The 14,323-nt window shown below is 36.8% G+C and overlaps 1 protein-coding gene across 2 annotated transcripts in view; it reads right to left on the minus strand.

Moving 5' to 3' along the window:
• Positions 1-278: 278 nt before the first annotated feature.
• Positions 279-14,323, minus strand: part of LOC107089715 — a 21,572-nt gene continuing 7,527 nt past the window's right edge. The window contains exons 2-7 of one of the 2 annotated variants that reach the window (XM_015382648.1): positions 1,901-1,984; positions 1,751-1,822; positions 1,462-1,681; positions 1,216-1,373; positions 480-584; positions 279-404 (exon numbers count right to left, since the gene is read on the minus strand). In XM_015382648.1, the coding sequence (XP_015238134.1) occupies positions 357-404; positions 480-584; positions 1,216-1,373; positions 1,462-1,681; positions 1,751-1,822; positions 1,901-1,951 (654 nt within the window). In that variant the 5' untranslated portion in view covers positions 1,952-1,984 and the 3' untranslated portion in view covers positions 279-356. Of the gene's footprint in view, positions 405-479; positions 585-1,215; positions 1,374-1,461; positions 1,682-1,750; positions 1,823-1,900; positions 2,393-14,323 lie in introns of those variants that run through there. The other variant, XM_015382647.1, reaches the window with a different exon arrangement.

Genomic DNA, 14,323 nt, shown 5'->3' on the forward strand with positions numbered 1-14,323 from the left:
TAAATGCAGCCAACAGCATGAATTTACAGCTTGCAGGTTTGTCTGTCTGTAAGAGATGGCATAAGGACCACATTTTACCTGCAGAGATGTTCCCAGAGAAAAAAAAAAAAAAAAGCCACCGCATCATACAGCCATCCGATGCCATCCGTGCTCAGTTTGCTTGGCAGAAACTGAATTTAAGGTAACTGGACCATCTGGTTAATGGAGCCTAAAATGAAGTCTGAGTTCTACATTAGTTGCAAACCCCCTTTAAAGAATGCAAGCCAATACTGCCATCTGGTGACAAAACAGCACATTAAAGTTTTATTGAATTACCAAATATATAAACATACAAAAATTACAGCAATAGAGAAAGTTTAAACAGCAGCTGTAGACTCTTCAGCTGGCATCGGGACAGCAACATCCTGTAAACAAAGCAGCCAAATGAATGCAACCATTTGAATAAAGCCATAACTTCACAGAGCTGCAGGTCATCTCACCGTGTTCACGTCACGAATAACGACGCGACCTTCTGTAATTTCAAGATCACTCTCTGTGTCGGCCTTTGAGGCATATTCCTCACTGTCTTCCTCCTCGGTGCTGACCTGAAGAGAGAGGTTTGTTAACTTTTTCAGGATTACTAATCAAGATTCTCATTCATCCAGGTCATATTTATTCTGTAAAAGTTTAGAAAATAAATCCAGTGGACTTTTGTTTCCAAGGTTTGAAGTCTATATAAAGTCTCAAACTCACTGCTTATCCAGACATTTGAATTGAGAAAGCTTCCTAGACAGGAAGAGAGTCTTCAAACCTTGGAAACCAAGTCCAGTGGATTGTTTTTAAACTTCTACAGAATTTTCAGGATTGATTATGAACAGCTGAATGGATAAATATACATCCAAATTTGTGACCTCCTCTACCCAAGCCAACATATCAATTAATAAATGGTTATGTTTATAATGCAGTCACATTATTCAGCTGCAATGCAAAGATTTGGTCCCATCAAAAAAAATAAAGCACATTTAAATGTTGTCCCTAAGCATTGGACCCAGGATTAGAGACAGACTTTCAGCAAAGGGCCAACAATCCGTTTTCAGCAGAACTGAACAGACTGATTACTTATTAAAAACCAAGCAAGTCGACCCAACAGTCTGGTAGATGCAAACCACTGGCCTAAATACAGTAGCAGATTGGCTGACATTTCAATTTAAGAGTTTGATTGTATGCACTACAGACCTCATAGTCAGGATCTTCCTCTTGGCCTTCATCATCTGGAAGTTCCTTAGAAAGCACCTCCACCCAAGATGGATGATCCTCCTCCTCGTCATCATCAAGCTCATCTTGTTTTCTCTTGCTGCCCTTTCCATGTGGTTTAGTGGGTGAAACACTGATCTCTGTTCATGAAACATGTAGAAACTATATCTATATCCCTACTTAAAATATAACAAAAGTTAAGAGCGAAAAAAATTAAATGATTGTAACCTGGGGACAGAGAGCACCCAACGCTGCTAGACACCGGGTAGCCCAGGGCGGCCTGCGCCCAGGAGGGCAGGATGCGCAGCAGCAGCCGGGTGACCCTGTAGAGGCGCTTCCGGCCGGTGAGGTTTTGGCGCACGGGGCTGGAAACCACGGAGATGGAGGTGGGTGCGTCTTGAGGCGGAGATCTACTAAGCATCCACCAAAATCCTCGGAAGGACCTCAACTACAACAGGGAGACAAGTTAGACAACAGCCTCGTAATTTAATCCGTGCTGGTTGCTGGACAAACCTACCGCGAGACTGAAAGGCCAGAAGAGGCCGCGAACAAAGGAGCGGAGGACGCCGTCTCTCCTCACTACTCTGCCCTACAGGTGGAGACGGTGAAAAGTTCAGCGCAGACAAACCCAGAGCATATACCGGTTAATGTGAAGTTTTCTATTCACCTCGTTGTCCACAGGCTGCTCCACAGCTTCTCTGGGGGTTTCACGGGTCATGGTACTGCTGGGTCAGCCCTGGACTTGGTGGGTCTGCAGCGAGGAGGAGGCGTTAATCACCGCCTTGTTTGGGACTCAAAATGTACTCCACCATTACAACGATGTGGCCAATGAGCAGACACTGACGCACCTGGTGTAATTAGCACCAACCAATCAACAGGCCCAGCTAATTAGCAGAGTCCAGAGACCCGCCATGATGGCTTAATGGGTAAAGTTAACTGATCTCTGTTTATGCACTGGATGGCTGATTGCCCGAAAAAAGTGAACCCATCGACCGCCATGCTGGTACTCCCCACTCCCACGAAGATGCGCAGTAAAAATGCCTACATGCATGGGCGGTTCTAGACAGGGGCCAACTGGGGCCAATGCCCCTGTAAATTATGTCCTCGCCCCTGTAATGGCCCCTGTACTGAAGAAATTCTAATGATGATATGCGCTGGAACAGACATGGTTACTGGTAGGTCCTTTGGATCTATTTCATTTTTTTTTTCTTTACAAATTATGTTTTACTAATTATTTTAAAACAAAAAGATGGTAGCTTCAGTGGTATTGAGATAGGATCCCAGTTTTAATCTGCTAAATGTTTTTTTTTTTTTTCAAAACATAAAAAAAAAAATTTACAGCTGAATTTATCAGTTTTTCTTGAGTTCTAATTCAGATTTTATAGAAAAAGGTAGTTTTAACCTAAATTAAGTGAAACATTTGTAAAATTTCTAAATTATGAATGTAAATTGACCTTATAAGAAATACAACTTTTATGAAACCTAATTGAATAGAAATGTCACTTCTTGCAGCTCTCTTAATATATTTGAATCCCTTGCCTGGTTCCCTCCTGGCCCCCCTGGTACATGTGGTCTAGATCCACCACTGCTTACATGTGTAGCATTTGGCTGCAAAAACAAGCGGTTTACCGGCTGTGGGAAGACATTTCACAGGTAATTTCACTGTCAGTGGATGTATTAATCAGGAAAATCCATACGCCGATGTATCCTATAGTATAGTATGTTGCGTAACATTAGTCTCAGGGGCGGAGCTAGATGGGGGGCCGAGGGTGACCTTAGCTGAACATTGGCCACCCCTACCATTGTTTCCCTCTAATACAGATGGTGGCAACAGTAATACTCTCAAGTGGAATATTCAGAACATTTAAATTTTTATATATATTAACAATTACTTGACAACAAAACAATATGGTTAATAGGCTCTATGCACAGCTCCACTACTTCCTGAATTTAATGCAGCTCCTTTGTTTCCTGTCTTTCATGATTGGATGCACTGATTAATCCAGGTGTGTATGACCTAAGTAACTGGCCAGACACACCTGGATTAATCAGTTCGTCCAGTAATGAAAGACAGGAAACAAAGGAGCTGCCTTAAATTCAGGAAGTAGTGGAGCTGTGCATAGAGCCCATTATGCACATCAATATACAAACATTAAAGATAAGTACAGAATTCAAGCAGAAATAGATTTTGTGTTTTATGGGGTAAAGAGAAAAATATGTCTCTACAAGTCTTCTGGGAGTCTTCAGTGAAATCATAGATAAGTAACTATTTTCATAAAATCTTATTAAATAATCAATTTATGTAGATATTAGTTATTGTCAATATCAATTTTATGCAGAAAGATTACTGATAAAAGTAGGTAACTAGTGACAATGGAAAAGATGTTCGCCCAAAACTCAAACCTGAAAGAATTTTATCCACTATACCTTTTATATAGAAAGGATGGATGTTTGAATATATTCGTCTATTTGTTAGCAAAGGCTGTGGGAAAGAGTACTGTAGTTTGTTTATATCTAGAAAAAATGTGTATTTTGCTGGTTACTTTTCCTGTTGGAACAGTGTAGATTATGGAAGTAAATTTGTGTCGCTGGGATTTGAATTAAAAATGGCACTGAAATTTAAATGTTGTATGTTTGTACTTACTGTTTCAGTGTTAAAATATATTCAGAACACATTTATGAACTAAAAAAAATTAATTGTCATTATTTCTATACAGTTCAAATTTAATTTGTTATTTTCTCTTCAAGCTAAAAATTCACATTACTATTTCAAAGTGATTACATTTTCAATACTTATTTTTTTGTTTAATTTTTCTGTGTTAAAAAAATCTGCATATAAAAAAATTCAACCTTTCAAAATTCAAACTCAATATTTTCAGCCTCCTGAGATTCAGTGTAAAAACGGAAGGGTTACTTCAGGTCACAGACATTAGCAATGGATAGTGGCGTCCAACACCCAGCCAATCCCGTAACGCTTTCTTAGCCACGTGACGTGACGCTTGCGGCGCTCATACTGAAGGAAAACCAGCATGACGGAGCCGGTCATGCAAGCTAACGCTAACTCAACAAAAAAAAAAATGAAAGTAATAAACTCACTGTTGATATATATATATATATAGATTATATATAAATATATATATATATATATATATATATATATATATATATATATATATATATATCATGCATGCACTATTTGCAAATAGAAACATACTATAGCATTAACAGAAATAAAAAAAAATGTAGTTGTAATTCAGTGTTTTTGTAAAATCTTAAAATTATATGTAATATGTAATTATTATAACAATTTTGAAAATACATGTATATTACATGTACATCATTCATTTTGCACTTTTGGCACATCTGTATTATGCTCCATTAACACTTTATTGTGATGGATTTGTATTGTTATATTACATGATTTAGAGACTTCATTGACTACATAATGGCTATGCAATGTGATGTGCCTATTTTCTTTATCATAAGCTACAGTAATCTACTTATGCTATGAAACAGCAAGTGTGTGACAGAGTGATGATTTTATCTTTATTTTAAAAATGACAATGAGAAAATTCTCGTTGTTTGATGCTGTGGCGCACATATTGTTTACATTGCAGCCGGTCTAACTAGCAAGTACCAATATGGCGGCCGGTGGCTTAATTTAACCCCATACTACCAACGGGCAATCAGCAATCTAGTGAATAATTAGAGATTAGTGGTAAATTTAGCGATTATAGGTTAGAATCCTCAACTTTCCCCCTAGAATTTATTAGAGTTACTTGGAAAGAATGCTATTCTTTATCTTATCTATTTTGTGATTATAAGGGATATTAAGTCTTCAATTTTGCAGTTATCTCATTTAAAGTAAAACTGCATATCAACAGTATTAATGCACACAATGATTAGTTAATGATTGGATGCATTTTTAATTAATAACATGCTATATAGAGAAGAACATAAACGCCTATAAAAAAAAAGACAGAAAAACGTGACAAGTTTTTTATTATAACCAAAGGAAAAGTCAAAGAGTAGTCAATGGTGGTTGAAAATAACATGGAGAATATGGCTCAATAAAAAAAAAACAATTAGGAAACAGATGTATAATTAAGCATTTAATTTATTCAAGACCATGTGTTACTTTAATAAACATCAACCCTTGGATATCTTAGTTAAAAATAAATCTCAATAGGATGGGCACAGCCACTCCCACCTAAGAATGGCAGAAACAATGGAATGGAAAAAGGAAGAAGGAAGATGAAAAGACAGTAGAAGTGGAAGAAGGACCAGAAAAGAGGAAATATTAAATACAAAATCAAGATTTAGACATAAATGAGTTGTTTATAATACAAAAGCACAGTATAGTGAATACTGTGGAGAAGAGCAATCTTCAGAACATATGTTGAACTGTCAAACTTGCAAGAAAGAAAATTCACAAGGAGAGCATTTGACAAGTCTAATATTGTAAACAATTGCAAAGAAGTTTTCGGGAGCAAAAATACAAAATTGTGTTAGATTTTCCTGAGAAAACCGAATTAATCAAAACACTTTGATGGCATAGTGCATACTTGGTATCTTAAATCATACCAGCTGGTGGCAGTAACGCACAATTTAAAGTTTCAAAGAAGAATACTAATCTGACCATTTTAACAGCCTGGACCTCACATTGCAGAGGGGGTTACAATAATAGACCCCTAAAACCCTCACCCCAAGCTAACCCCCCAGGTGGCTGGCTGGTCACACCATCAGAGCAGTCCTGTGGAGCACTTGGTGATTTGCAGAGGTGGAAAGACTGCAAAAACAATCAACTCAACAAAAAATATAGTTCAATAATATTAAAGATACCAGTGCAAAATTTCAATAATAAACGTAGAAGTTACCTATGCCAAATTTTACATAAAGTAAAAATTAGTTACATCTTATTAAAATAAAAAATACTTTCTTTCCATTTCACAAAGTAAGATAGGAGATATTTGTCTTAGACTTTTAATCAGAAATTAAAGAGGCATCTGGTTTCTTTATATCCTACTAATTCACACCATGTATTTTCTCAGAGTAACCATTAGGTATACATATTTTGGAGTTATTATATGCAGCTCACATATGTACAGCTCTCTGAAGCTGATCATTTCTCCTATCTGAACATCCTCTTTTCTCATATTAAACCCTCTGGATCTTTCCCCATGAAGCTTCCCTCTGCTTTTCCTCCTCCTCCTTCAAATCAGGTGATTCTGATCTTCATGCTATCTTTTGTCCAATATACACCATCCCCCATATCAAATAGCTTTTAATAACACTCAACAGTAAAAGCCTAATCCATTGTGTTTAAGGCAAATGGATTATGAACAAACAGCAGGTAAGAATAATATTTACATTTCTTTCTGTTAAGCCGTTAATGTAACTGGTTGCTTTCCACGCCTGGTGCTATGTAATTAAAAGGATTGACATTATTTAAACAAACTATGTTAGTAAATAAGACAAGGAGACTGATCAATGACAAACTGAAGAAAGAATGGAAGAAAGGGTGAGATGGAGAAGAAAAGGAGCATTTGTAGGATTGAAAAACATGACAGGAGAGACGATGACTGGAAGTACGAGCGGAAAGCAGAAAACAGAAAAAAGAAGACCTAAATTAAGCTGAGGTACATACTTTTTCCACTGATCACCCTCTAGATTTTTTTACAGCCTACATTGAGTCCACCTTCGGTAAATACAGTTAATTCTCCGTGATTAGGAAACAATCACACCTGTTTACATGAGGTCCCATAAGAGTGCAAACACCAAGCATGGATTCAAAGGAAATCTCTGTAGACTGCAGAGAAAGGATTGACTTGAGGCACCAATCTGGGGAAAGGAGGGGAAACATGTCTGCCACGTTGAAGGTCCTACACTACTCCTGCCTCCATCATTCATAAAGCTGAAGTTGTACTGAAACCGGATTTCCCTTTGGGATTAATGAAGTACTATTGAATGGAGTTTTCCATAAATCTTGAAGCCCTGGTCTTTATGAGACTGTTTATTCATTATTATTCTGTAAATAAAATAAAAAAAAACTGTATATTCACAAAGTAAGGAGAAACGAACAAAAAAAATCCCATACAGTTGCATTGAAAGTTGTCTAATTTTTCTTTAAGTTAACAATTAGGCCCCAACTGTGCTCCAGTTTACAAAGGTTTATGTTGGTCCATCACTGCATTTGCAACAATGACATGAGTAATAACTGATGCAATGAGTGCAACACAAAGCTATAGGGTAGAGAATCAAATATCATTAATCAGGTGATATTTTTGCTAACTGCACACAGTCGAAATCAAATTTTTTAAATGATTGCTCTGCTGACCTGATAATCAAATATTACAACTGTTTGTTTCTCTTCTCAATACCTGCAAGGCTATCTTGTGTTACATCTTGTTCTGCTCTTAGAAACTGTGCCATTATTAGGGAAGTAACCATATAAAAAAGAGGAAATGAAGTAGATGTATAGAATATGGGAGGGAATTTGTTTCAAGGATCTTCTAACTACTGTCATGTGATTTTTTTTTTTACATGAAGTGACCAGCTCTAAATTCCCTTTAAAACCCAACATTTTATTTTAGTAAGATAGGCTGACATATTCTCTACGTGTGGAAACAGTATTATAACAAGCAATGCATTATGTCTGTATGGTACAGGTCAGGCAAGAGATATGTGGTTTTTACAAAAACTCAATTAAAATGTATTTTTAACCTCTATTTAGGTCATCAACTCACTGGTCATGAAAACTAAGTCTAATAATCTTTCAATCATGAGTGATTTTTCCTTTGGTTTAATACTAGACCAGAGTTCAGGTGTGCTGCTTCAGACAAGAGGCTGGCAGATGCTAATGCTTCTGCTGCTACTTTGCATCTGAAGAGCTTTGAGGGAGTCCTTAAAGAGCTGCCCCCCTTAATTGGTTACCATTTCCGGTTGTGTTTACTGTCTTGTTTCTGTAATGTTTTATGCATATGATTTAAAAAAAACAAAAAAAAAAACAGATCGAACTAGATGGGTATAAAAGCCACCTTCTGTCCCTCCTCTTGCCAAACTACAGCTGAACCTGTGTCTAGCAGCAGTGGAAAACTCTTAAATAATGGATAAACAACTGGTGACAAGGACTTTCAGCTTTGGCGCTATCTGTGGCGGAAACAAGTCTCCAGATGATTTCTCAACAACCAGGAGGCACAGTAGCGCAGGGATTCGGGGCCTGCTGTGGGCCGCTAGCAGCACAAAATCCTTTGGATGCTCTACAGACTCACAAGCAAGTCGTGAAAACATCTTTGCTAAAGTTCTGACTCCTGATAGCATCCCGCAGTTTACTATACCGAGTCTGTCTATACAGACCAGTTTACAATCACTGGATAAAGAGACAGAGGACAATGAGGCAGAGTCAGAGGAGGACTTGAGTGGATCTAACATCTCTCCATCTCTGTCCTCTTCATACTCAAGTGTTCTGCTGTCAGGCCGCAAAGCTGAACGGTGTCTTTCAGACCCTTTAGCCAAGAGAAGATCCCTCCTTCAGCAGGACATGCAGCTTCCTCACTTCAGCAAAAACAGCCTCCACTGCCTGGATCCGATGAGCAAGGCTGCCCTCTCCCTGCCACACCTCACCAAAATAACTACACCCTATGGCTTTGTCACTTTAAGCCAGAGCCCACAGATGGCGAATGAGGAGGCACTGCTCTGCCAGGCTGGGCTGCACCGTCCAAACAGTGACAACAAGGATCCAAGCTTTGCATCAGGATGTAACACAGAGATTATCAAAGGCAACTGCTTCCACCTGTCAGGAGCCAAGAAGAACCTGTCCAAAGACGTGCCTGATTCACACTGCAGAGAGCTGCACGCTGCCCTCAGTGCTTCAGGGTCAGCTCCCTCTACATCCAAACACCCAGATAAGCTAAAACGACGCTTTTATCACGTTATAAAGAAACATTTCATGTAACACACAAACGGGAGATCTCTGACTTTCATTTATGTCAAGAAATTTCTATAGGCTGTTTTTAAAGTGTAAGTTTAATGTATAACTGGGTCATACATATGTCTGTGGTCAGACCTTTATAATATTTACCAGCTTTTATTCAACTTGATTTCTTGCTAAACCAATTCTGATGTGTCTTTGCATGATAGTGCATTCAGAGCATCAGTTGAGTCCAAATTTAAATCAGATTTCAATACTGTGTTATGCACCAGTACCATTGTCAGCAAAAATACCCTCAGCCTGACACTTCCTGTACCATGCCTTAAAGTTAGCCTTTTTTTGTCATTTTAACCATTTCAATCTCTGCAGAAGTAAGTATGAGTAATAAACCTTGTTCCAACAATACAATGACCACAAAACACGACTTAGAACTGTATTTATTGGCTAAATAAATCTGTCTTTGTTGACAAAGTTTAGTATTCTGACTGGTTGGAAGTGTGTGTGCTTAGTTAAGGCTGTGTATAATTTTTGCCTTGTTCAGATGAGAGAAGATATTAAATTTAAACTAGCGCATCAAAATCTTTATGTAGAATGATCGAAAATGTATGTTGTATAATTATTCCAGGCTTGAAAAACAATGGTTTAAAAATTAAAATAAAGCATTCTGGATGTATGTAAACTTCTGAGTGAAATTGTAATTTGGATTCTGCAAACATCAATTAATCTCTTTCTGTTTTATTGAGAGACTCCACAGCGAACGGAAACAGAGCAGCCCATTTAACATATGAAGAGGTTCACTGGAGAGGGTCTTCATGCTGGTCACTTGATGCATCCATCTGTCACCCACACACTGACACGTAGAGGCTAAATATCATTGTGACGCAAACTGTTGAGTCCTGAGCACAAGCTGAGAGCTCGAACATGGAAGCAGGTGAATTTAAATTTATAATCAGACTGCTATGTGGTTTGTTTATTTGCATGACGGAAAAGGTTTCTCCTGAATGCTTAGAAGCAATTAAGGGTTTCATCTTCATTAAAATTCAGTTTCTAAAGCATTTTTAAAAAGCAGACAGTGATGAATGAAGCGAAGAAAATAATGGGTTTGTAGCTCTGACAGCCTTCTCTTAATCAGGTACAGGAAATTTCAAAAAACAATTCTGTATATTTTAACGCCTCACTAAATAAACAAGGAAATTGTGTTAATCCAGAATTATTCATATCATCTTAGATTTAAAAAAAAAATAAAAAAAAAACATTGTTAAGCCTTTTTTTTTTTGCTTTTCTGACAGGAGATCTGGCATCTGAACAGTATTATAAAAGAAGACAACAGCTGCCCTTTCAGTGAAATACATTTCTTAATGGAAATTCTTAATTTTAATAAAAGGTTTTTTGCACTACAGTGAGGTGCTTTTGAAATTGTTCAGTTGTGTAAAGCTGTTAAGAAACCCTTATTCTACATCAGATAAGTCCCAGGAAGATTTAATAGGAGAATGAGGTGTTATCACATGATTATAAATATAAACCACAAAATTTGTTTTAACATTAGCAGAATATTTTGTGTACATTTTAATATAAATGCAGCAAATTCCTAAAATTATTTAAAAAAGTATTTTTTTTCTTTCCTAAGTATCTTTAGTAATGAGCAACAAATCTTCAGTATTTAGTCCCCTCCAACATCCTGTTCTTCTAGTCAGAACAAATATGCTCATAGAATACTCTTAACTTTATGTATAATTTTTGCATTTTAAATATTTAATTTTGTCATGTTATGTGCAGACAAATTCGAATCATCCACTCTCTCCCGGTTATTCCATCAGGGTCATGGTAAGGCCAGTGCCTGTCTCCAGCAGTGAGAGGCAGGATATGCCCTCATGCGACTGGTGACCTGTCACCAGGTCACCAGTCATGAGCATGGCAACACACACAGTACACACAGAGTACAGCTAAGGACAATTTCGAGATGCTAATGAACCTAAGAGTCATGTTTTTGGACTGTAGGAAAAAGCTGCACAAGGAGGACATGCAAACATGCAGAACTGAACTCGGAACCTTCTTGTTGCAAAGCAACATAGCTACAAACTGTATCACCGTGCACCACAGAAACAAATTCCAAATATCATAATCCCTTTATGCATTTTAGAAATGATATGACAACAATTATGGTATCAGATGATATGAGCAAAAGAAATTGACTTAGTGGGGGTGTGTAGGTGGTGCAGTGGTTAGTGCGCATGGCCAACATAAGTAGGCCATAGTCCTCGATGGGGCCGACGCAGGTTCAAATCCGACCTGTGGTCCTTAGCTGTATGTCTCTCCCCCTCTTGTACCCCTTTCCTGTCAGCCTACTTTACTTTATTCTAGAATTTTATCAAATAATTTAAAAAGAGAACAAAATGCATCAACAAATCATAATATATGTTTACAGCCTTAAGAATAATCTTTAGATTCTTTGAGATTTTGTCATTCTATAATCTTAAACTTTAATACATTTGATTGGTTTTTTTAAAAATTACATGACTGGAAAGAATTCATATCCAGCTCCTTATATGTAGCAAATGTTTACCCATTAAAATCTCAGCTTAAATTACTCTTTGCCCCATCACTCATAGGTCGAATTAATACAATTGAAATGAATGTCTTGCCTTTATTTTTCTTTTTCTTTCCTTTCCATTTTCCTCCCCAATATTTTTAAGTGCCTTTGAGCAACTTTTTTAAAACCCTTGATGCACTAACTTCATTTCTATGGGAGGTAAAGAACCCTAGGGTGAAGGAACCGCGTTTGCAGAGGCTCACATTGAGTGGCAAATTTGCTCTACCTAATTTTTTATACTACTATTAGTCAGCTCATATTCAGACATTGACATAAAAGCTCCAGTCAGACAAACTGTTATGGTGTAAACTGGGATTTCAATCATGTACGTCGTCAGGGGCTCTTGTGTCTTCTTCACTTCCGATCACCTTCGCTCGTTTCACTTCAAACCCCATCCTTCTATCCACTATTAAAATATGGTCACAGTACAGAAACCACTTTAACTATTTTTTACGATAGGCATTGTTATTGATACCAAAACAAATGTAATTTCCTCCTGGTCTTGCTGATGCTACCTATGTATTGTGGAAAAACAGGGGTGTTAAAAACTTTAAGGATCTATTTAAAGATGCCACTTTTCAAATCTTTTCTGATTGGTCCTCTGACAACCATCTTCCAGCTACTCACTTGTTTCGTTAAATATCCCATTTTTTTCTTATCCATCTCTCCCTAACACCAAACCATGGGAAGAATTGTTGCCACTTAAATCTATAAGAAGTCAATTTTATCAATTACATATAAAGATGTTATGGACTTGGATACATACACAACATGGAAAGTTAAAACATCTTTAGAACGTGAACTAGGAATAACTATTTCGGATCAGCAGTGTTAAAAGGCAGTATCAGCTATTTGGTTTAGTACACCGTCGGCTAGGTTGCTACTTATTCAATTTAAATTAGGGTACAGAGTTTGTTACTCTAAGCCACACCTTTTAAATATTTTTGCAGAAATAGTAGATGAATGTGAAAGATGTCTTACAAGCCCATGCGACCTGAGCCACATATTCTTTTCATGTCAGACACTTCATAATTTCCAATTTCCATTTACAAATTTACATTTCCTCTAAAGCCCTCAAAACTAAAATTGAAATGAATCCTTATTTAGCTATTTTTTTGTATACCAGTAAAGTCTGTTTTAATGGACAATTTTCACACCAAAATATTGGCTTTTATTGCCAGACGAAAAATGTGGCTTTTTTGGAAATCTTCTGAATCACCTTTAATATATTTCAGTGGTTCCAGCATGTTCTATCATTTCTTGAAATGGAGAAAATGCATTTTGCAATGAAAGGAAACCAGGAAAAATTTGAAAATCTCTTCAGTCCTTGCCTTCTGAATATAACACCCATCCCTACCTTTCCCGCTGTTTGTAAGGGTGTGTTTTTGTGTGCTTATTTTGATTTTTGTTGTTTTTCAATACATGTGTGTTATATGTAATGGCTTTTAGATTTGGTTAGACTTGACTTTTGTCCATTGTAGGTCTATCTTTTCTTCGGAGGAAAAACAAGAAAATGCAATGAGGAAAATGATGTATTTTCTTAATGTATACCACTAATCTGTTTCCTCAATGAACAAATTTATGAAAAAAAAAGACTGTATATCCAAAAATCCTTCCAGCTCCATCCATCTTCCTATTAACCGTGATGTGCTATTTCTAGTCCTGGTGAAAAGAACCACTCCCTCTTGATTTGCAGTATTAAATGTCAAACACACATAGCACATATGGTTCCCTTGGAACAGAGCACATTTTACTGTTTCCTATGGAGAAAACTTTAAATTGATAGATTTCCATAAACCACAATGGGTTCTTTTTGTGGGGACTTGTTGGATGCATGGCTTATAGTTGCCCTCTCAGTAGATTCTTCCACCTGAGCCATTAATCTCTGCAGCTCCTTCAAAGTCGCCAGGACTCTATTGGCTCCCTCTCTGAATAATGTAATCTCATCAGGTCAGTTTACATCAGATTATTTAAGCTCAGAATATTGTTTGAAATCTAGTCATACTTTAAACTTCTCCTTGTTTTTATCCCTGAATTTTTTTAAAGAATATAGAATATCTGTACTTTCTGTTTGTTAAAAAAAAATGAATTTCAGAAAAATATATCAAAGTTGTGCTTATAGAAAAAATCAAAGTTGTGCTTGAAACTTGATAGAATGAGGAAAAAGGTAAAAGGCCTATGAATACTTTTGTTCTTACCACTTAATTTGAAACATTTTAACCTGACAGTTACCTCTCCACCAGTTTACTGGGAGCCTACAGTTGATTATCTGCACTTCCAATGGATAAGAAAACATTTTTCATTAAGGAATTTACATTTAAATTTATTGAAAAACAATTGAATATTATTATTTTAAGTGTATAATATCTAATTGTCTTATTCTAAGAGTAAAAATGTTCCATTGGCACAGCATCTTATTTACCAACTTAAATTAGGAGTACATTTATTTTCAGAAATTTAAACTTATTTTTAGATAGTTTTTGCAGTGTTTCAGCAAAAACCGCAACATGCTTCTGGCTCACAGAGTTACATAGAATTATAAAAATAATTTACCTGATCTGAAAATGGAT

Source organism: Cyprinodon variegatus, unplaced genomic scaffold (genome assembly GCF_000732505.1).
Source record: "Cyprinodon variegatus isolate N-32 unplaced genomic scaffold, C_variegatus-1.0 Scaffold261, whole genome shotgun sequence".
NCBI classification, from domain to species: domain Eukaryota; kingdom Metazoa; phylum Chordata; class Actinopteri; order Cyprinodontiformes; family Cyprinodontidae; genus Cyprinodon; species Cyprinodon variegatus.